We start from the raw sequence: 23,515 nt of genomic DNA, 5'->3' as shown, positions 1-23,515 counted from the left end.
AATTTGCATCTTGCACATATTGCTATATCCTAATAGGAAACAAGCTAAGAGCATTTTTTTTTTCCCTGATGGAATAAAGTTAGCATTTTGTAAAAGCAGAAAGTCAGCCATAACCTTCATCTTGGAGTACCTGTTCTCAAAGTGGGTCCTTAGTTTTCTCTTTCGAGGCTGTAATAATATTACAGGAGCCATGTCATCTCTTGCATGTTCAGGCTTTTGGCTTTTACCTGCCTTGTCATTTCTGGCTCTTGGTAAACAATATTTGTGGTAATGAAGTTTGAGAACAAAAATGGATTTCTCATAATAGCTGTGGAGGGAAATGGTATGGAAAAATGTTTCACTGTGCCAGCATTTTCACACAGAGGAAAATTTTTTTGCCTTATCTTTACTATAACTGTCGAAGCTGTATCTCATGGGCATATTCATTTCAAGTTCAGGGTCATACTTTTTGTGCATTTGGCACAACTTCGTCTTTAAAAATTCTATTCAGATTATTGATGCCATTGATTGGGTGTGCATACTTCCGAGCTTTTCTTTATTGCGTAGTAATCTAAGCATTTCCTGCAGACTTCTTTCCCTGTAATCCATCATATTTCCTCTGTTTTTCTTTGTGTCCCCTTTTAAGGCACTTCCTATGTTTTTTTTTTTTTAATATCTTTATTGGAGTGTAATTGCTGTGTTAGTATGTGCCGTATAACAAAGTGAATCAGATATACATATACATATATCCCCATATCTCCTCCCTCTTGCATCTCCCACCCTCCCTATCCCACCCCTCTAGGTGGTCACAAAGCACCGAGCTGATCTCCCTGTGCTGTGCGGCTGCTTCCCACTAGCCATCTATTTTACATTTGGTAGTGTGTATATGTCCATGACACTCTCTCACTTCGTCCCAGCTTACCCTTCCCCTACTTCCTATGTTTTTAAGTCCATTAATAACAAGCATTTGTAAACTACTGTCATGGTAAATATATGAAATTCTTTCATATTTGCTAAATGTTGATTTCTTTGTTTTTAGGATGACTATGGATCCTACTATTCACGAGGCTCTAGAAAGGTAAATTAACAGTGACTTCACCAAATCTATTATTTTTGGTTTCCTTTCTTTGTTGTAATTGTAAACATGGACTCAAATGAATTTTTTATATGAGATGCTACTTTTAACTAGTTTATTAGTTTTTTAAAATTAGAGCATAAGTTGAAAGCTTTTATAGTTTGCCTAGTGGGGTGACATGGTCACCTGGACACGAGTTCATGGTAGGATGGTACCTTGAGGATGTTCACTGTATTCCACACCTGGTCCTCAGCTGTGTAGTTCGAGGTTTGACTTTATGGCACGTGAGAGTAGCCATGTCCCTTGGAGACTGATGCAGCATCAATTTCTCCGTTTATGATGCCATGAGAGCCCAATGCTTGGCTTACCTCATTAGTACATTCCTTCTCTCCTGTTTGAAAAGCCTGCATGGGAGTCCAATTATGATCGGTCATTGGCTTCTAGATCTGGCATTAGCACAAGGAGAGCCAGTTTGAAGATTTTAATAGTGAAAGACTTTTTCGCCATGATAACCTGATGTGTCTGTCTAACCTTGAGGGGTGTTCTGCTCGGTGGGCCATGTGGGTGCCTTTTCCCCGTACAGTGATGAGTATAGGCACACCTTGTTTTATTGCACTGCACTTTACTGTGCTTTGCAGATGTTGCATTTTTTTTGTTTGTTTTTGTTTGTTTATTTGTGTGTTTTACAAAGTGAAGGTTTGGGGCAAGCCTGCATAAAGCAAGTCTGTTGGCGTCGTTTTTCCAACAGTGTTTGCTCACTTTGTGTCTCTGTGTCACATTTCAGTAATTCTTAAAATACTTCAGACTTTTTCGTGACTGTTATATTTGTTATGGTGATCTGTGATCAGTGATCTTTGATGTTACTATTGTAATTGTTTTGGGGCTCCATGAACCACATCCATATAAGATGGCAGACTTAATAAATGTGTGTGTTGACTGTTCCACTGACCGGCCTTCCCCCCTATTTCTCCCTTTCCTTGGGCCTACCTATTCCCTGAGACACAACAATATTGAAATTAGGCTAATTAATAAGTTTACAATGGCCTCTAAGTGTTCAAGTGAAAGGTGCCTCTCACCTTAAAGGCCAAAAGCTAGGCTTCTTGCTCCAATCAGCTGAGTTGTGAATGCAAAGGAAGAGTTCTTGAAGGAAATTAGAAGTGCTTCTCCAGGGAACATACAAATGATAAGAAAGTGAAACAGCCCTATTGCTGATATGGAGAAAGTTGTAGTGGTCTGGATAGAAGTTCAAACCAGCCACAACATTCCCTTCAGCCAAAGCCTAATCCAGAGCAAGGTCCTAACTCCCTTCAATTCTGTGAAGGCTGAGAGAGATGAGAAAGCTGCAGTAGAAAAGTTTGAAGCTAGCAAAGGTTGGTTCATGAGATTTAAGGAAAGAAGTCATCTCCATAACATCAAAGTGCAAAGTGAAGCAGCAAGTGCTGATGTAGAAGCTGCAGCAAGTTATCCAGAAAATCTAGCTAAGATTTTGAAGGTGGCTACACTAAACAACAGATTTTCAATGTGGACACATCAGCCTTCTATTGGAAGAAGATGCCATTTAGGACTTTCATAACTTGAGAGGAGAAGTCAATGCCTGGCTTCACTTGAAAGCTTCAAAGGACAGGCTGACTCTTGTTATGGGCTAATGCAGCTGGTGACTTGAAGTTGAAGCCAATGCTCATTTACCATCCTGAAAATTCTAGGGCCCTTACAAATTACACTAAACCTACTCTGCCTGTGGTCTGTAAATGGAACAACAAAGCCTGGATAACAGCACATCTGTTGACAACATGGTTTACTGAATATTTTAAGCCTACTGTTGAGACCTTCTGCTAGGAAAAAAAGATTCCTTTTAAATTATTACTGCTTATTGACAATGCACCTGGTCATCCAAGAGCTCTGATGGAGATGTACAATGAGATTAATGCTGTTTTCATGCCTGCCAACACAATATCCATTCTGCAGCCCATGGATCAAGCAGTAATTTCAACTCTCAGGCCTCATTATTTAAGAAGCACATTTCATAAGACCATAGCTGCCATAGATAGTGATTCCTCTGATGGATCTGGAGAACGTAAACTGAAAAAAGTTTTATAAAGGATTCACCATTCTAGATGCCATTAAGAACATTCATGATTCATGGGAAGAGGTCAAAATATCAACCTTAACAGGAGTTTGGAAGAAGTTGATTCCAACCCTCATGGATGACTTGGAGGGGTTCACAACTTCAGTGGAGAAAGTAACTACAGTTGGGGTGGAAATAGCACGAGAACTAGAATTAGAAGTGGAACCTGAAGATGTGACTGAATTGCTGCAATCTCCCGATAAAACTTGAATGGATGAGGAGTTGCTTCTTATGGAAGCAAAGAAACAAAGAAAGTGGTTTCTTGAAATGGAATCTATTCCTGGTGAAGATGCTGTGTGAAGATTGTTGAAATGACAGCAAAGGATTTAGAATATTACATAAACTTATTTGATAAAGCAGTGGCAGGGTTTGAGAGGATGGACTCCAATTTTGAAAGAAGTTCTGTGGGTAAAATGCTATCAAACCGCATTGGATGCTACAGAGAAATCTTTCATATAAGGAAGAGTCCATTAATGCAGCAAACTTCATTGTTGTCTTACTTTAAGAAATTGCCACCTTCGGCAACTACCGCCCTGACAAGTGAGCAGCCATCAATATCGAGGTAAGACCCTCCACCAGCTAAAAGATTACTGACTCACTGAAGGCACAGATGATGGTGAGCATTTTTTAGCAATAAAGTATTTTTTAATTAAGGCATGTACATTGTTTTTTTAGACATAATAATATTGCACACTTAATAGACTACAGTGTAGTGTAAACATAACTTTTATATATGTACTAGGAAACCAAAAATTTGGTGTCACTCGCTTTATTGCAGTATTTGCTTTATTGTGGTGGTCTGGAACCAAACCTACAGTTTCTACCATTCATCTTTCCACATGCTCATAACTTCCACTGGTCTTTCTGCTTTTAGTCTGGGAGGTATTATGCTTTCCAACTGTCAGGCTAAGGCAACAGTTAAGACAGACTGCTTTTGAATGTCATCTCTACTTGACTCTCTGCTCTTGGACAAGGTACTGAATTGCTCTATGCTTCATTTTCCTCATTTGAAAATAGTAAGAGTACCTACCTCATAGGTTTGTTGTGAGATGAAACATTTAACTCAGTGACATAATAAGAGCTCAATAAATATCTCCAAACAATATAATTCATGTTATTACGACTTAGTGTTTGTTCTAAGGTGACTTCCGCACACATATGTATAGATTTTATAAGGTTGAATGATGTGAAATTGCCATTTTGGTATGTCAAAAACACCAGCTATTTCATATGGCTAAACCCAATAATAACTTATGATTCCATTTCTTGTCTATAGAACCTTTAGTTATTTTGCTTACACACGTCACTACCCTAATTTAACATATAAGTGCACTTGAATTATCTTCCTTAACTCATGTTATTTTGTTGTTGTTCAATGAAATGGCAGAGTAATACCGACCTTGGAGGGTCATGAGCTACTCATAAGAATGATAATGTCGTCTGTGGAAATTTTTACATCGGTTCAGTAGGCATTTCTCATCGTGTCACCGGCAGGGTCTCACCTCTGCAGGATGTTGCAGTGTTGCTGGTCAGTGTTATTTGTGTCACTAGTGATAAGCTGAAACCAGATTCATCTGAGTCCTACACTTAATTTCATCTTGCCCATGTTTCATATGTCTGACCTCTTGAAGAACTTTTGCACATTTAGGGTATTTTCTTTTCCAGTAATTTTAGGGGACAAGAGTATCACTATCTTCATTTTCTAAAGTTAAAAAAATTGAATCATATGTGAAATGGATCAAAATCATAGCTCCCATTTAGTGGCTCTGCAGAGGGCTGAACGGAGATCTTCAGAATTTCAAAGCTAAGGTAGGTTTTGATTGGTTTCATTTAAAACTCTCATTTTATGTAGTTAGATAAATAAAAATCTTAAAAGGTTGTCTAAGATAATGATAGTAGAATTAAAACAGGAATGGCTGTCTCCCAGCTTCCCCCATTTTTACTCTATTTCTAGGATTCTGTGGTTGCTCAAAAGCATTCTCTGCTTTAGAATCTTAAATCTAGCATAGTTAATAATTGATACCATTTTCAGAATGAACGAAACATGAATTTTACCAATAATCTGGCGAAGAACAAAAATATACATTGTCACGTTTCACGATTGAAACATTTTTGTTGATCTTAAATCTTCTATGAGAATGAAACAACTACTCGTGCGTGGATTTAGAACTTTCTTGTTCTGTTCTACTCATGTATTTGTGCACAGACTGACCTCCTTTATTTAGCCTTTAGTCATTTAAACAGCTTCTGGAATGAATGTGTGGTCTTGCTACCTACGTTCTATAGCAGTCTTTTACGCGTGGTTTAAATGCTGTCTTTACTGAAGTCCTGGCTTTGTACCTGTGATGTCTGAAGACCTTAGGCAGCTGTTGGGAATGCCAGGCTGAAGTGATTTCTCTAGAGCCTCCAACAGCATCAGGAATTCAGTTAGGCGAGTGATCAAAACTGACTGGGGCAAAAAGAGGCTCAGAGCTGATGCCTTTTATCCCCAAAGTGAAGAGTTTCTTCTGCTTTTTGGGGGGGATCTTGGCAGTATCTCTTCTGGCCTCTATTTGGTTTGAGTATAAACTCAACTGTCTTGGTGCTTTGGAACCTGACTGGTCTGTCAGCTGAGTCTGCTTTCTCTCTTGTCAGTTTCAAAGAACATACCAGAAGCCAGAGATCTGAACTCTAAAGAGGCCCCTCACTGCTTGATACCCACTCCAGACCCTCCCTTTCCAGGCACTTCATGTTCAACCCCCTCGGCTAGCAAAACGGGGCCCCAGGAGGCAACACAGAATCCCTGTCATTTTTTTTCATAATCCCTGTTATTGAATCCTCTCACCCAGTTAAAATATTAAAGCCTTCCTGGGATTAGAGAATGAGGAGAAATGACTTCATGGTGCATAAATTGAAGGCGTGGCTTGGGTGAATTCTGAGTTTAATGAGATAAAAAGAGTATCAAGAAAAATGAAAGGAAACCCATTTATTATGTCTGGTATTGGACTCTCCCCCCACCCCACTATTTTGATTATGTGTTTTTATAGAATGTGAATCAAATGGCAGCATTTAAGAAACCGAGGTCACTTTTTTTTTAAAATTAATTTATTAATTAATTTATTTTTATTTTTGGCTGTGTTGGGTCTTCGTTTCTGTGCGAGGCCTTTCTCTAGTTGCGGCAAGCGGGGGCCACTCTTCATCGCGGTGCGCGGGCCTCTCATTATCGCGGCCTCTCTTGTTGCGGAGCACAGGCTCCAGACGCGCAGGCTCAGTAGTTGTGGCTCACGGGCCCAGCTGCTCCGCGGCATGTGGGATCCTCCCAGACCAGGGCTCAAACCCGTATCCCCTGCATTGGCAGGCAGACTCTCAAGCACTGCGCCACCAGGGAAGCCCCCCGAGGTCACTTTTTAAATCTTGTCCGCCAAAGACTTGCCTAGGCAGGCCTTTGATTTAGATGTTTGTAGATGTGACTTGACATCTGCACATAGGTGTGCTGTCAGAACATGTGATTTAGTTAATAGAAAGGATGAAGTAAAGCATGAGCTGCTTTGATAGAATTCTTTTGTCTTTGACCTGAAGAATATGAGTAATCAGGAACGATGCTCCCTCGTGTTGGGCAAAGTCTGCCTCCTGGTGACACAACTCTAAGAACTGTCAGAATTGACTCATGCCCATCTTAAGGGTACGGCTTACAATAAGTCTGACTAAAAATACCTGGATGATTGGTGGTGTTTGCGAAAGTGTGTTTTCCTTCTACATTCGGAACAGATCAGAGCTGCCAGCATGCGGACGCCCCGCTGCCCTGAAGGTCTTTATGGGGAGAGACTGACTGACGTGAGGTCCAGATGTGAGAGAGCTCTGGCCGCACCCGCTGTCACTTCCCTTAGTTCAGGACCGATCTGAAGGCTGAGATGTGTCTTTGCTCTTTGCTCCTTCAAGTGGGCCCTTCTTGAAGGTGTGTGGTCAGTAGGAAGAAAAGACTCCCATTTTCTCTTGGGAGTGTCGGTCCTGAAACATTTTGTCATGACATTCAAGGAAGATGTGTTTGCTTTGATTTCTGTTCTAAAGAGAAGTCTATTGTTGGTCCTTTAAAAAATGTGTTAGGAATACATGTGTGTATGTGTGTGTGTGTGTGTGTGTGTGTGTGTGTGAGAGAGAGAGAGAGAGAGAGAGAGAATGTGATGGGGAGAGATAAGGGGGTATGTAGAGAATGAAAGGGGGATTTGGAAGATTAAAGAATCATAACTCTTAGTCAGAATAGTTACAAATGTATATAATTTACCTGTATCAGAAATCATCTTATAAATGACAAGTCGTTAGTTAACTAACATGTAGTTTTCACATACAAGTAACTTACGCAAGCTCAGAACCTATGAGCTTAGAATCCTGGCCCAGCAGACCAAAGAATCAATAACTAAAACGTGTTAATCTCGTGCTCTCTCAAAATGGTCCTCCCTAGGATCCTTCTACACAGGAGAAAATCCAATTTTTCAACTGACCCTCTGGTTTCCAGTACGCCACTTTAGAGCTGTTAAAGATTTCGGAAATGATGTCTGTTATCACAGTATTTTCTCCCAGATCTCTGATGCTGTCTATTTACTGTCTCCCTGAAAGTTCAGAGAATAATCTATTTTATTTTTTTCTGCATGTTTATTATGCTTTGCTCAAGTCAGTGGTGAGGCTGTCATATTTACCCTGTAAAAGGACTTAACATATGATAGTGACACTACTAGTTTGGATTGGTTACTAGATTCAAGAGTTTGGCAGTTGATAAAGTTCCATTTCTAAAAGTACAATATTGTAAAAAAATCTTTCCAAAAGGTCCCCATCCTTTTTTTTTCATGCTTAGTAAACATTGTTTTATCTTAGTAAACATTTAACCTCTTCTTTTGTGAATTGTCTATCCTTGTCTTTGGGCATTATTGTTTTAGGGTATCAACGTTTCTCTCGTCAATTCTTAGGAGCTTTTTATATATTAATATCCTTAGTCCTTTGACTCCATTTTGGTGGAAATATTTTTCTAGAGTTCCTTTGCCTTCTAATTCTCTTTATATTATGTTCAACTTGCAAAGTTTAATTTAAAAATTTAGTAAACAAGCATGTATTTTCCAACTATGGTATAACTGTTAACTGTAGAATTGTTTTCAAATATGTTAATTTTTAGAAAACATGTTACAACACAGTATTGGGTCATATTTTTGATCTGAAAATCAAAAGGTGGTAATTATGGCTGAAAAGGATGGTGAATGTGGCTGAAAAGGTAGGCTAGAGTCATGCTGGGGGCTTTGAATTCTCAGCTAAGGAGATCAATCTAGTATAGACCTGCTTCACATCAAATTGGATGCAATTGTGGATCACAATATAGTAAGGTATTGAATATGTTAATATTCTCTTTGGAGCATTGGGGTAGATTCCAAGCTACCTGGACACTGTCTTCTAATTTCACTCTTTTTTTAAACACTTATGGAAGTCCCTTTGTGGCAGACCTTCTTATGAATTAATCCATATCACATCTAAAGCCATGATCACATCTGAAAGGCTTACTATGTGAACTGAGTCTCTAGAACTCAAATTAGTACCCTGGAATTCTAAGGTAAATTCTCACCTTACAGCTCTCATCTTTATGATGCTTTCCGTGTGGTCCTAGCTTGGGGAATGGTATGGTTCCTGATCACCTTCTTCCAGAGGACAGGGTAGCCTACTGGTTCAAGTCTGGCAGATTAGTTCCTAGTTGGGAATTGTGAACAAGTTACCTGCCTGTTTATATTCCTCAATTTTCTCATTTCTAAGGCAGAATAATAACAGGTCCTTACCTCAGAGAGTTATTATGAAAATAAAATGAGAACTCACCATTCTCAAAAAAGTTCTTGGTGCATTACATGGATTTGCTAAATGTTAAGTATCATCACCATCAACATGCAGATGCCACTTCCTCCTTCCTTTTTCCTCAGTTGATGGCATTCTAAGCCCATCTTCCATGTGGTAAGTGTTAAGAGAATGGTGGTAATACCCAGAAAATTATGAGGACTTAACATTTTTAATAGTGTAGTAATGAAGCAGTAGGCAAGAAGTTGCTGACAGATCTGGGCAATGATGCTTTAAATGCCAATTTCAAAATGATCAAAGTTTCTTCCCATGGATGCTTCCCTGACCCGCATGACATACACCTCTACATCCATTTGTGATATTCTAAAAGTTGGACCAAAATAGATGAACGGGATTTGAGAATGTTAATCTCATTTTGGTCTTAATGATAAATGTTTATCAGTCTGTCTATGTATCTATCCACCTATCTAATGTGTATGTTATCACTATATATATATAGGTATCACTATATGTAATATATATGTATGTATGTATACATACGGTTGCATGCACACACACACGTATAGTCTGTATTTGTATAACGTATATAGTGATGGAAGTTAGAGCTCTAAAAAGTCTTCATAATTCCAGATTCTTGCTGAGCCTCTTGCTAAGAGCTGCTCTGCTAATTCATCCAGGGGGAGGACCTGGGGGGAGCCTCAGTGTGATAAATGCTGTTTACTCCAAGCTATGATGGTGGGCTCCTTTCTTCACGGTAGACTGTAATGCATATCATCCACTGCTCAGCCTGCAATTCCAACTCAAAAGTGATTCTGTCTCAGGCCAGAAAGAAAACAGGACACATATGTGTTCTTTTTTTAAAAATTCTTTTCCATTATGGTTTATCCCAGGACATTGAATATAGTTCCCTGTGCTATACAGTAGGAACTTGTCGTCCATCATTTTATATGTAATAGTTGGCATCTACTAACCTCAAACTCCCCAGTCCACCGCTTCCTGACCCCCAATGTACTCATTCTTAGGTTCACGAAAGAGAAAAAGACTTCCTGATGTAGTTGACTGTAGTTTGTCTTTTGAACATATAACCAATCTGCTGATACTTAATGACTTCATATCGTGCAGTAGAAGAAAAGGAAACGAGCTAACATTTACTGAGTGGCCATTATGTGCTACATGCTGTTAACTCATTTGATTCTCTCATGAATCTGTTAGGCTGGTTTAATTACCCTTAACTGAGGCTCGAAGTAGTTGGTAAATAGGAGAGCTCCGATCTGAACCCCAGCTTAACTGATCCCCGAAATCGTGCTCTTTCCAGGGCTATGCTGTCCGCTGATATATTAGATTCTGAATGAGGGAGGCCAGGAAAATTGTTCCATTTTCTGTGTGTGACATTTCAAGTACTGGCCCTGGCTGGCCATGCGCAGGGAAGTCGGCAGGCGCTGCTGCTGACAGTATGAGCCGTGTGACGTGGGTTCCCCCTCCCACGTAAGCTCCCCCCTCTCTCTGTTCTCTCCAGCTGCTCCCAGGTTTGGGGGGGCACAGCCTTGCTCTTCACTCCTCACCTCGGCCTTCTGGCTTCTAACCTGCCCTCTCCCTCCCACCAAAGTTTTAACATTCACTAGATTAGCTTTGTAACTGGTAAAGCCATATTGGTGACAGCTATTTACTTCACTTATTTATTTCGACTCCGATCTAGTGTTTTGAATATCCAGCTATAATTTGAGGCATGTATCACCTCCTGAGAAAAGAGTCATCAGTTAAGATGTCAGCCTTGTCAGGATTCCTGAGCACTGTACTGATAGGTACTTGGAAATGATATAGTTAGAACATATGCTAAAACCTTGTGCCATGTAAGTATGTTGCTCTTTACCGGAAAGTTTCCAGAATTCAATAGGCAGCCTTTTACAATGATTTAGGTATTCTGTGTTGGATTTGGCCTTTCTTATTAAGACTTTTTTAAATTAGAAAGGCAGGAAATGTGTAGATGAGCTTGAGAGTCTGCATGATGCAGACTCAAATTTTAGTCCCATCTCTCACTGCTTGAGTGCCCCCAGACAAGACACTTTACTTCTTCTTTTTTTTTTTTTTAGATTTTTTTTTTGATGTGGACCATTTTTTTTTTAACATCTTTATTGAAGTATAATTGCTTTACAATGGTGTGTTAGTTTCTGCTTTTAAACAAAGTGAATCAGTTATACATATACATATGTTCCCATATCTCTTCCCTCTGGCATCTCCCTCCCTCCCACCCTCCCTATCCCACCCCTCTAGGTGGTCACAAAGCACCGAGCTGATCTCCCTGTGCTATGCGGCTGCTTCCCACTAGCTATCTATTTTACATTTGGTAGTGTATATATGTCCATGACACTCTCTCACCCTGTCACATCTCACCCCACCCCCTCCCCATATCCTCAAGTCCATTCTTTAGTAGGTCTGTGTCTTTATTCCCATCTTGCCACTAGGTTCTTCATGACCTTTGTTTTTTTTTTTTTTCCTTAGAGTCCATATATATGTGTTAGCATACTGTATTTGTTTTTCTCTTTCTGACTTACTTCACTCTGTATGACAGACTCTAACTCCATCCACCTCATTACAAAAACCTCCATTTCATTTCTTTTTATGGCTGAGTAATATTCCATTGTATATATGTGCCATGATGTGGACCATTTTTGAAGTCTTTATTGAATTTGTTACAATATTGCTCCTATTGTTTATGTTTTGGTTTTTTGGCCGTGAGGCATGTAGGATCTTAGCTCCCCAACCAGGGATCGAACCCACACCCTCTGCGCTGGAAAGTGAAGTCTTAACCACTGGACTGCCAGGGAAGTCCCTCACTTTACTTCTTGGAGCTCTGGTTACCCATCTATAAATTAGATGTGATACCTACCTTATGGGACTGTTTATAACACCCAGTATGGTCCCTAGCACAGAGCTTTACTGAGAAAATATTAGTTCTTTGTGTCTTGGCCTGGAAGGCAATGCTTTTTTTTAAGTTCTTGCCTTCAGTGAACACATGTATATGTGGGAAAGACTGATTCAATAAGCCTTTCCTCTCCTAAAGACTATATTTCCTTTGCAGTTCTGTATCTGTTCCATTTCAAATAAAGGTTTAAGCTCTCTCATTTCCCTGATACCTCTGCATGAAATAAGGCGTGAACTCAACATACAACAGCTTGTTGGGTGTATTCCATACATCTGTTCTGTGCAAGCGTTCTTCCTGCCGGATCCGGGGGGCAGGGAACCAAGAGTCACATTTGCTAGTAGACTTAGCTATTGATGATTCAAGCACATTTATCATGACGTAGGTGATACTTTTGAGATTGTGCAGGAAGCTGAAATGAGTAATGTGACAGGTCAAGGCTTATAGCCATGGGAGAAAACACTTCTCAGCTGTGTAGCGGCAGTTTTCCATTTCAGATTCCTCTTCTCTCTTCTGTGATTCTGTGCTCCCTGCTACAGACTGGCCTTTCCCACCTGCCTGCTGTATTAAGTGAACTCAACAGTTTCTACAAATGATGTTAATATGCCTAAACAAAGGTTAACCGTTCATGAGTACATGCCTAGCAAGATTTCACCTTAAATTAATCAGCTCTTAGACACTCTCCGGCATCTAAAATTTTTTTTACTTTTAATTCAACAGATATATATATATATATCTCCAAGGCATACTTTTTAATGAAAAAGTAAATATTTTTAATCACCAAATGAGGGAAGACTTTTCTCTTTATAGAAATATATGTTTAAAAAAGGATGATGTAATACTCTTGTTTTCTCTTCATACTGAATACATCTTTCGCCTTTTACTAAAAAAAAAAAAAAGGATGATGTGTACTTTTTCTAAATCATCTCATGAGACCAATTAATTGGACTAATCAGAGCTTTTAAATTATTTTTAATTTTGTACTGTTATCAGTGTTCCAAAGGAAAATGTTCCCCAGCACAATTTACAATTGTGTTTGCTTTTTGTCCTAATTCAACCATCGAAAATCTGAGATACATCATTTGTTAAAATCAGGAAATAATAGGGAACTGAAGAATGATTACTTTTTTTTTTTGGCTGCACCCTGCGTCTTGTGGGATCTTAGCTCCCCGACAGGGATCAAACTGGGGCCCTCGGCAGTGAAAGCGCAGAGTCCTAACCATTGGACCACCAGGGAATTCCTGAATGATTACCTTTTATTTTTTATGTTTCTTTTCTAGCTGTCAGTGTTACTGCCCATCAACAGCTAGCACTATATTTTCTGCTGGTTTAAAGTCTAATGATAAAGCTGCGTTTTTATTTTCCCAAGCACTTTGTTATAGACAGAAATAAGCTGAAATAATGTTACCGTCTACTAATAATGTGGATCTCTGGAGATAATCAGTACCAGCATGACACCCCCTACAACGTGTCTCGAGGAAGCAGGAAGTGTTGCACAAAATGAGAAAGAGTATTTAGAAGTTGTATATGCTTCCTGTTACTTTATTTTATTGATTTTTTTTTAGGCCATCCTTATGAAATGGGCAGAGAAGCTCTTCTTGATATAACTTTATAGACAAATGGAAGCTCAATTTATATGACTTACACAAGTCCCATAATTGACCTTCCTGTAACTAGAGCCCGGACCTTGGTCCAGTGCTTTGTTTCACTATCCCACTATCCAACTCATTTAAGAGACCACATGCCACCATTCATGTCATTTCCCTGTGAGAAGCAGGCACGGCCTCTTCCTTGGTGGCCTGGACATTAAACATGAATGGATAGAATCTGTAACTAAGTATAGAGAAACTAACACCAGTTCACCAATGAACACGAACCATTCTCTGTGTGTCTCTGCTTTTCCTTTCTCTGAGAGCACCTGGGTCTGGGCTCATCACACCTTGTTTTTTCCTTTCGGAACCAAGATGGAGACAGACTGGTCTGTGCCTGTCACTTGTGGTGATGCCAGTAAGTTTACTCATTATGTTTACCAGGCTCAAGCTTTTAAGATGAGTCTCTATGGAAATAAATTGCTCATTTTAGGGATTGTCTAGTGCTGTGATCAGACATAATCAAGGATGGTGGAAGATTCTAAAAGAAAGTTATAATGATGTGTTTATTGGAAAACGAAGACAGCAAAACCTAAAATAAATCTTGTTCTGTTGTTCAATGGCAATCTTGGGAACAGCATAGAAAGTGAGCCATGAATAGTGGTGCTTATGGAGCAAAGGTCCACTGTCTACCTTCTAACTCTTGAACTTAGTAATTTGGTTTTGTGGAGCCTTGGTTGTTTTGTTTCAGTGATGACACACACTTCCTATGGGTGTTGGGGCCTTTCCTTCCCAATATGGGAGTTGTCTGCTTAGAGCATTGGTGGTGAGGAACTATCATAGAGGGGCTCAAAGTATTATTAGAGAACTTCCTTCTAGGTCTTTGGCTCTAGAAACCCCAAGGGCAGTATTCTGTCTTCCTTTTTTTCTTTTGCAAATATAGGTAACCTTGAAAAATACACTGAGTAGATAGCGTCTATTTCCATAGCTCTGGCATGGAAATTTCTTACAGGCTGGAGCGCTGCTTAGACTGGTTGCTAAGCAACCAAGAGGAGTTCACAAGCTTTGTCACAAGCCAGCAATCAAATGAGAGACAATGTTTTCTTTTGATTATTATTATTATTATTTTTTTGTCAGCTCTTGTTTTTGGTATTGTGTGTTTACATCCTTTGGGGAGTATTATTTATAGAAATGCCTTTTACAAAGATACTTTATTTGTTGAAGGCATTTTGGGTTGATCTTTTTAGATAAAAAGGTGACAAGTAGGTGTTGAAATTAGGCCTTGAAGCAGATGAAATTGTTTTATAAAACGTGGTGGAGTCACACATACTGCTTCAGCCACTCTTTTATTAAGAAAACATACAGGTAGCTTTCCATTCTGCTACTTCTGGTTTTTATTTATTGTGCACGTCTCTGACATAAACCAGTGGCTTTGAATCTGCGGTACCTCTAGCTCTTTTGTCTTTGAAAGTCATCTCTGAATAGAAGATCATTTAAACCTTTGTAATCAGGACTTATTCTGACTTAAGTTTTTGGAGCCATCTTGTATGTAAATTCTTTTTTTAATGTATTTATTTTATTTATTTATTTATTTTGGCTGTGTTGGGTCTTCGTCGCTGCGTGTGGGCTTTCTCTAGTTGTGGTGAGCGGGGGCTACTCTTGGTTGCAGTGTGCGGGCTTCTCATTGCGGTGGCTTCTCTTGTTGTGGAGCATGGGCTCTAGGTGCACGGGCTTCAGTAGTTGCAGGATGCGGGCTCAGTAGTTGTGGCTCGCGGGCTCTAGAGTGCAGACTCAGTAGTTGTGGCACATGGGCTTAGTTGCTCCGTGGCATGTGGGATCTTCCCGGACTAGGGCTCAAACCTGTGTCTCCTGCATTGGCAGGCGGATTCTCAACCACTGTGCTACCAGGGAAGCCCATAAATCCTTCTTTTTAAAACATATTTGTATCCTTTTTTAAATTGAAGTTTAGTTGACTTACAGTATTATATTAGTTTCAGGTGTACAACAGTGATTTGATATTTTTATACATTATGAAATGATTACCACAGTAAGTCTAGAAGCCATTTGTCACCATTCAAAGTTATTACAGTATTATTGACTATATTCCTTATCATGTACATTACATCCCCATGACTTATTTATTCTAAAACAGGAAGTTTGTGCCTCTTAACCCCCTTCACCTATTTGCCCATTCCCCCATCCTCACCCCCATTGTAAATCCTTGACCTTTACAGATTTTGTCTTTCAAATACTAACGAGTCAGCTTTTAAACAAATGCTTGGGTAAATGCTTATAACTGATGTTTATGTTTTTAATTATACATTGATGTTGATTCAGTGAGACTGAGGAGTGTGCCTCAGAATAGTAGTCTTACAGGTAGAGAAGAGGAGGTAGGGAGACTGAAATGATACAGATCTTCTGCCACTGTTCCAAGGGAGGAAATGGTGGATTGTAGAAGCTGCATATCAATGAGCATGATATTGATATCTGGCCACATAGCAGCTTGGGTTATTGAACTAATAGCTGTGATGACACAAAGAACTGGCAATAATTAGGAGCCAAAATGATTTCACTAGGAAAAACTCATGTGAAATTAAACCTGTGTTCTCTCTGATGATTTTACTATGCTGGTGATTCATGTAAATCTATAGCCACGGGATACGGATTTTAGTAACATGTTTGATGAAATTTCTTATGATAATCAACATTTCATTACTGCAATCCCTTGCTTTTATGCTTGAAAATAGCACTTAGCAATTTTTTTTTCCTGCAGATGGCTATGTAAATTATTTGAAGAAATGAAACAGAACATTAAAACTGATATAAATGTTTTTGAAATTCAGAGATATAACATTTGCATATAAACATTATCATTTGCATTTTCCCCTTGTAATTTAGCTTACTATGGGAAAAAATTGTTTTTTATTTTTTACATTCATTATGGAGTGTTTTATTGCATGAGGCCACGCTCACATTTTAGGACAGAGCAATTCAAAGCATTTAGGATGAGCTTTACCACTCATGCCCTGCCAAAGCAAGTGGGGTTCTAGCTCAGGCCTTTGTCACTGCTGCGGTTTTGTGTATGAAGTGTCAGTGTATCAGTGACTATTGGAAAAAGGACTGATACCTTGTCTTAGTTCTTTGTAGAGGTGAACTATTTTTATAAATCAAACCGTAAAACAGTAGTTAGGAATGCTAATTTCTTTCATTTCTTCAACCCACAAGCATTTGCTGAGTGGTGCCCTTCGCTGGTTTGAAGATAGATGCTTTCTTGTTACATCTGAACTCTCAAACTGACCTTTTTTTAGGCTTTTCTGGCCAACTGATGAAGCCTATGAACCTCTTCTCGGAAAGATTTTAAATATGTAAAATAAAATATATGAGAAGTTAGTTATATTAGAATAGTTACCAAAGATTAAAAATTGTGATTAAGTAATAGATGTACTTACTAATGCATTAAGTAATAAAGTCTAGCAGAGTTTAACATCAGCTATATTTTTGAAATCATGATGAGTTTAAGCAATATCATGAGATATCTGCCTAACTATAGTGTGTGATAGGAAAGTAATTGTTATTTCTATTGGTGATAGTTGCAGGTACTGTTAATACGCTGTGGTTTGTATCATGCCTATATTTATAATGCAAGGAGATGCCAGATTTCAGTTAGATGTTCCTGAAAATAAAAATGTACTTTTCCCCATTCCTGAATCCATAGATACATGATGGGGGGGCAGGGTGTCCATATACCCCAATTAAAAAAACCCTGTTTACATGTTCACCATTAATTGTATCACAAAAGTAGTTGTCTTAAAAACAAAGTAAAATATAATAGTAATATCTACTGTATAGCACAGAGAACTCTGCTCAATGTTATGTGGCAGCCTGGATGGGAGGGGAGTTTGGGGGAGAATGGATACATGCATATGTATGGCTGAGTCCCTTTGCTGTGTGTCTGAAACTATCACAACATTGTTAATAGGCTATACTCCAATATAAAATAAAAAGTTAAAAAAAAAAGAACTGTGTTTACATATACGACAGTGATCACTTAGGGTCTTATCAGCCCTTGATTGTGGCTTACTTAACTTAGTTTTTTGAATAGATAATACATGAATATAAAACTTAAAGACACAAAAGGGAATATGTAGTGAAAAGTAAATCCTTTTTGCTTTCTTTTACCCCAGTCACCCCATTCCCCTTCTCATAGCAATGTGTTATATATATATATGTAATAGATTCATCTTTTTTTTTTTTTTGGGAGCGTGGAGTCTTTTTTTTTTTTTAATTTTATTTATTTACTTATTTATTTATGGCTGTGTTGGGTCTGCGTTTCTGTGAGAGGGCTTTCTCCAGTTGCGGCAAGTGGGGACCACTCTTCATCGCGGTGCGCGGGCCTCTCACCATCGCGGCCTCTCTTGTTGCGGAGCACAAGCTACAGACGCACAGGCTCAGCAATTTTGGCTCACGGGCCCAGTTGCTCCGCGGCATGTGGGATCTTCCCAGACCAGGGCTCGAACCCGTGTCCCCTGCATTGGCAGGCAGATTCTCAACCACTGCGCCACCAGGGAAGCCCCTAGATTCATCTTTGAAGGGAGATTTTATGTATATACAGGTTCATGTACACACACTTACAGTCTTTTAAATACAGAAATGGTTGCATGCAACACACCTGTACTCCACCCTGAGCATATCAATAAATACTGTATCTTTGAGATTGTTCCATATAGAGTTGCCTTGTCTTTGTAAATAAACTTTTAATTTTAGAATAACGTTACACTGACTGAAAAGTTGCAAAGATAGTACCACGTTCCCATATTCTCCACACCCCATTTCTCCTAGTCCAAACATCTTACGTGACTGGGGTACATATGTCATAACTAAGGAACTGGCACTGTTACTTTATTATTAACTAAATTCCACACTCTATTCAGATTTCACTCATTTTCCCCTAATGTCCCCTTTTCTGTTTCAGGATCCATGTTATATTTAGTCATCATGTCTCTTAAAGCGTCCCCTAGCCTGTGATGGTTTCTCAGATTGTCCTTGTTTTTGACAACCTTGACAGCTCTCAGGAATGCTGGTTAGGTAGTTTTTGGAACGTCCTTCTGCTGAGTTTGTCTTGTGTTTTTCTCACGGTGAGACTGGAGTTACAGGCTTGGGGGAGCATGGCCGCAGAGGTGAGGAGCCTTTCTCATCACCAATATCAAGAGTACATGCTATAGACATGGCTTATCAGTGGTGATACTAACCTTGGTCGCCTGAACAAGATAGTGTCTGCCAGGTTTTGCACTATAAAGTTACTTTTTCCTCCTTATCCGTACTCCACTTTTTGGAAACAAGTCCCTAAGTGCAGGCCACCCTCAAGTGGGCCGAAGTTCCACTTTCTTGGGAGGAGGATGGCGTGTGTGTGTATGTTTAATGACTTTACAATAGTCCCTTGGACTTTACATGGCATGTAAAAGTTTATCTTTGGCTTCTATTCATTCTCTCCAGAATAAAAATTAGATCTAGAGTTCTAAAAGCTACCTCCCAAAATCTATCCTTTCCCTCCTTATGTATTTCTTATTTGGGGACACCTCTCTTTTATTGCCCAGAGACTGCTTTTTGTCTGACTGTTTATAATTTCCTACTTTTTTTGGTCACGCTTGTGCAGAGAGCTGAAATCAAAATAGACCATGTACTACCTTCTTGGTTCTGTTGATATTCATAGATGATAATTGCTAAGCTACTTACCTGACCACAAATTATTTGCTGCAGGTGACCAAATAAGCAGTTCTTCATAGAGCCACATTTAAAAAAATATAAATTTATTTATTTATTTATTTTTGGCTGCGCTGGGTCTTCGTAGCTGCGTGGTCTTTCTCTAGCTGCAGGGAGCAGGGGCTACTTTTCATTGCAGTGCGCGGTCTTCTCCCTGCGATGGCCTCTCCCGTTGCAGAGCATGTGCTTCAGGCACGTGGGCTTCAGTAGTTGTGGCACGCAGGCTCAGCAGCTGCGGCTCACGGGCTCCAGAGAGCAGGCTCAGTAGTTGTGGCTCACGGGCTTAGTTGCTCTGCGGCATGTGGGGTCCTCCCAGACCAGGGCTCGAGCCCGTGTCTGCTGCATTGGCAGGCTGACTCCCAATCACTGCGCCGCCAGGGAAGCCTTAGAGCCACATTTTTGAAATCACTAATATCTAGGGATGCTGCTGTCTTATGAAAGTTTATGTGTAACTTTGAAACACAAAACTTCAGTAGGGACTCATATTTTGGGGCTCTTTATTCAGTTAGCAGTTATTTACTGAGCTGCCATCACTGAGTGGTGAGTACACAAATCAGGTGCCTGACGTAAGGCAGATCATGTTTCTAGTGGGAGATACAGACAATAAACACATTAAAAATTAATGGAAAAGATCATTTTAGAGAGTGATAAGTGCTTTAAAGACAATAACCAGGGTGAAGTGCTAGCACATTACTTGGTCCTGGTGGTTGCGTAGGGGGCCACTTTGATTTTGTGGCCAGTGAAGTCCTCAGGAGAAGGCAGTTGAACTGAAACCTCACTGTGCAGGAGGACCAGACATTTAAAACCTGGAGTTGGGAGGGGCTTGATGAGTTCTAGAAAGAAAAAGAAGTCCAGAGTGGGGTAAGTGAGGACAGAGTAGAAGAGAAGGGGCTGTAGAGGTAGACAGGGCTTCCCAGGCAGAGTTACCTTTTGGGGGAGGTCTCTGGATGGTTTTAAGCAGAAGAGTGACAAGATCTGATATCTGTGTTTTTAAAAGAACCTTCCAGTTGTTATGTGGAAAATGGTTTTTAGGGGAGAGAAGCGGAAGCAAGAATAGTATGAGTTAGGAGACACTGTAAGAGTCCACGTGAGAGATGGATGGTGGCTTGGACCAGCAGTCAGATGGACAAAGCAGATAGATTGGGAAATATTGGGGGGACAGGACTGCCAGAATTTGTAGCTGAATTGGATTAAATTACTACAGCAGATGTGAATCAACAAGAAAGATAAGATGATGATGCCACATAAACTGCCTCAAATACAGATCTTTTCCTGCAAGTCTAATGCTTTAAAAGAAGAGTGGTATCAAAGATTCACATTAGCGCACCAGGCGTAAGTTAGGGAGCCATGTCCACTATAACTTAATTCACACATCAGTAACAGAAGAGCAAACTTGCTTACCAAGTTAATGAGCTCTTCATTTTTATTATCTAATAACTCTGTCGTAACCACCAAGCCCACAACAACAGTAAGAGTTTGTCTTGAGGGGTTAATAACAAACTGGGGGAGTTAATCATCCCATTTACTTGATCATTACCCCTCAGGAAATTCTCATCTTAGTAATAGTATTTTTTGATGTAATGTTTACTGTGAATCGCTTTTATGTCATAATGATTGTAATGTTCAGCAGAGCAGAACACGTTTCAATCATATATTGATGTTTCACTTTGGAATCATGGAGAAAATATTTCCTTTTTGTAGCTATTACATGTAAAATGCCTTTTGATAAAGGGTTTTGCAAAGCTTTCTTTGCAAAAGAAATGAGTAACTAAATGTAGTCACAGTTTTGACATTTTGACTTTTGTACCAAAGGTAGCAATTCATTTTGTGAGGACTTGGGATTTAATATTATAATATTTGGTTTGTTTTAAATTTTCAAGGTATTTTTATTTTTGCTGTATAAAGAAAACATTACTGTTAATGTAATAAATACCTCATTAGTCTCAGTTTAGTATTTTGGGGTAAAGTAGGCAAGATAAGGATGAGTTATTTTTATATTCTAGAAATAAGGGTTTGCTAAGGAACTGATGAGGTAAAGAGAAGGGAAATATTTGTGTTTTTAATAAACATTTTAAAAACTGAAGTATAGTTGATTTGCAACATTGTGTTTCAAGTGTACAGCAAAGTGGTTCAGATATATATATATATATATATATATTTTTTTTTTTTTTTTTTTAGATTATTTTCCATTATAGGTTGTTACAAGATATTGAATATAGTTCCCTATGCTATACAGTAACTCCTTGTTGCATATCTATTTCTTATATAGTAGTTTGTATCTGTTAATCCCATACTCCTAATTTAAACCTCGCCTCTCCCTTTTCCTTTTGGTAACCATAAGTTTGTTTTATATGTTTCTGAGTCTGTTTCTGTTTTGTAAATAAGTTCGTTTGTACTGTTTTTTACATTCCACATATAAGTGATATCATATAGTATTTGTCTTTCTCTGTCTGACCTATTTCACTTAGCATAATGCCCTTCAAGTCCATCCATGTTGCTGCAATTGGAAAAATTTCATTCTTTTTTATGGCTGAATAGTATTCCATTGTATACACATACAACATCTTCTTTATTGATTCATCTGTCGATGGACACTTAGGTTGCTTCCATGTCCTGGCTATTGTAAATAGTGCTGCCATGAACATTGGAGTGTTAAGATACTTTCAAAAAGTACTGCATAAGTAGATGGATGTCACTGAAATTAAACAGGTGGGTGGTGGTGGTGTGCAAATTGTCTGTTGGTTCTTGTCTGTTTATTAGGGCAGGTGTAGCTGTACTTTAATTTGATAATACATAGTGAATTTATGTTACAGTGTACCAGATAGCCCTGTATCACTGGGTAAATTTTATTGTTTTTGTTTTAAGAATAAGATGCTATAAGTTGAAATGGGTTTCCCTATGAAAATGTAAGTTAGTATCGAACAAGGAATTCTGTACAAGTTTATTACTTGGAATGTAATTAGCTCTGTGTGTCAAATATTCTTTAGTATAATCTCACTGAAAGTTTTAGGAGTATTTTAGTGAGCAAAGTCCAGAAATAGGAAGTAAGCTTTGCGAACTACTTTAAAAATATATACTTTAAGAATTATGAAAATAAAGAAGAAATATTAAAATTGCTGCAGTTGGTATACCAAAAGAATGTTTTGATATTTCATCTGGTTATCCTTTTTTTAAATTAATTTTTATTGGAGTATAGTTGATTTACAATGTTGTGTTAGTTTCAGGTGTACAGCAAAGTGATTCAGTTATACGTATAAACATATCCACTCTTTTTTAGATTCTATTCCCATATAGGTCATTACAGAATATTGAGTAGAGTTCCCTGTGCTATACAGCAGGTTCTTATTAGTTATCTATTTTATACACGGTAGTGTGTATATGTCAATCCCAACCTCCCAATTTATCCCCCTTGCCCCGTTCATCTGGTTATTCTTCAGAAAGAATTGTGGTTCTGGTAGCCCAAGGCGATTCTATTCTCAAAGTGACACACAGTAAAAAAAAAAACCAAACCATAAGTTGCCATTATGAATTATGTTGCTCCTTTTAAATCTACTTGAACAAAGAGGAAAGCTCTGGAGAAGGTGGTGTGGTAGGTATGAAGATGATCATGGAGCAATCTTTTCCGAAAGAATTTATATCTAGTTGTGGAGGGAGAGTCCTGCTTACATTCACCTGAGCTCTTCGTGTTTGTGCCTGGAAGGGTGACTGCACCATGCCAGGAGAGCATGCAGTAGGCAGACTAAGTCCAGCCTTGAGAAATTCCATAAAATTTGGCATTTGGACTGACTTTTGAGGGAGCTGTAGAATTTCGGCAAGTGGAAATGACAGGGTGCAAGAGCTTTGAGGAAAGCGACGGAGGTGGGAAGTGACAGCACCTCTTCTGGCTCTGCTGTTATAGGCAGGGATTGTGTCTGTCACTTTCCTGGTCGCTGGTCAGCAGCTTACAAAGTGCCCTGAGCAGAGAGGCTGCTGAACAAATACAGTCGCGTGGATGTGCAGTGTATCTTTACACTGACGGTATACAGATTACTAATGTGTATTTGAATCAGTTAAACAAGGTAATATAATCACATAAACTATATTCACATTATGATGTCTTAGCAGTCTGTTCTATTCACTTCACATCTCATTTGCAATTCCTGATTTGATTGCTGCAAGGCAGAAGGGGAAATAACATCTTTGGTAGGAAAAAGAAGTCAAAAGAGTTTCTCTGGATAAGTGTTGAGAGATATCTCTGAGATGAGTTTTTGGTTTCTAGTCTC

The 23,515-nt window shown here is 39.0% G+C and overlaps 1 protein-coding gene across 20 annotated transcripts in view; it reads left to right on the top strand.

The window, feature by feature from the left end:
- The window catches only part of ANK3 (ankyrin 3), a 687,375-nt gene that overhangs the window by 111,986 nt on the left and 551,874 nt on the right, over positions 1-23,515 (top strand). For 8 of the 20 annotated variants that reach the window (XM_059900917.1, XM_059900915.1, XM_059900933.1 and 5 more), the window contains exon 1: positions 1,039-1,057. The exons of 1 other annotated variant lie outside the window; for it this stretch is intronic. Coding sequence is in view for 1 of the 19 variants with exons in the window: in XM_059900918.1 (XP_059756901.1) it covers positions 1,019-1,057 (39 nt within the window). In the remaining 18 variants the exon portion in view is untranslated. Of the gene's footprint in view, positions 1-1,018; positions 1,058-23,515 lie in introns of those variants that run through there. 11 more of the 20 variants (XM_059900918.1, XM_059900920.1, XM_059900935.1 and 8 more) reach the window with 5 other exon arrangements.

Source organism: Balaenoptera ricei, chromosome 16 (assembly GCF_028023285.1).
Source record: "Balaenoptera ricei isolate mBalRic1 chromosome 16, mBalRic1.hap2, whole genome shotgun sequence".
In the NCBI taxonomy this organism is placed as follows: domain Eukaryota; kingdom Metazoa; phylum Chordata; class Mammalia; order Artiodactyla; family Balaenopteridae; genus Balaenoptera; species Balaenoptera ricei.
The sequence above is the reverse complement of the archived record's forward strand: the minus strand, read 5'-3'. Positions and strand labels throughout refer to the sequence as shown.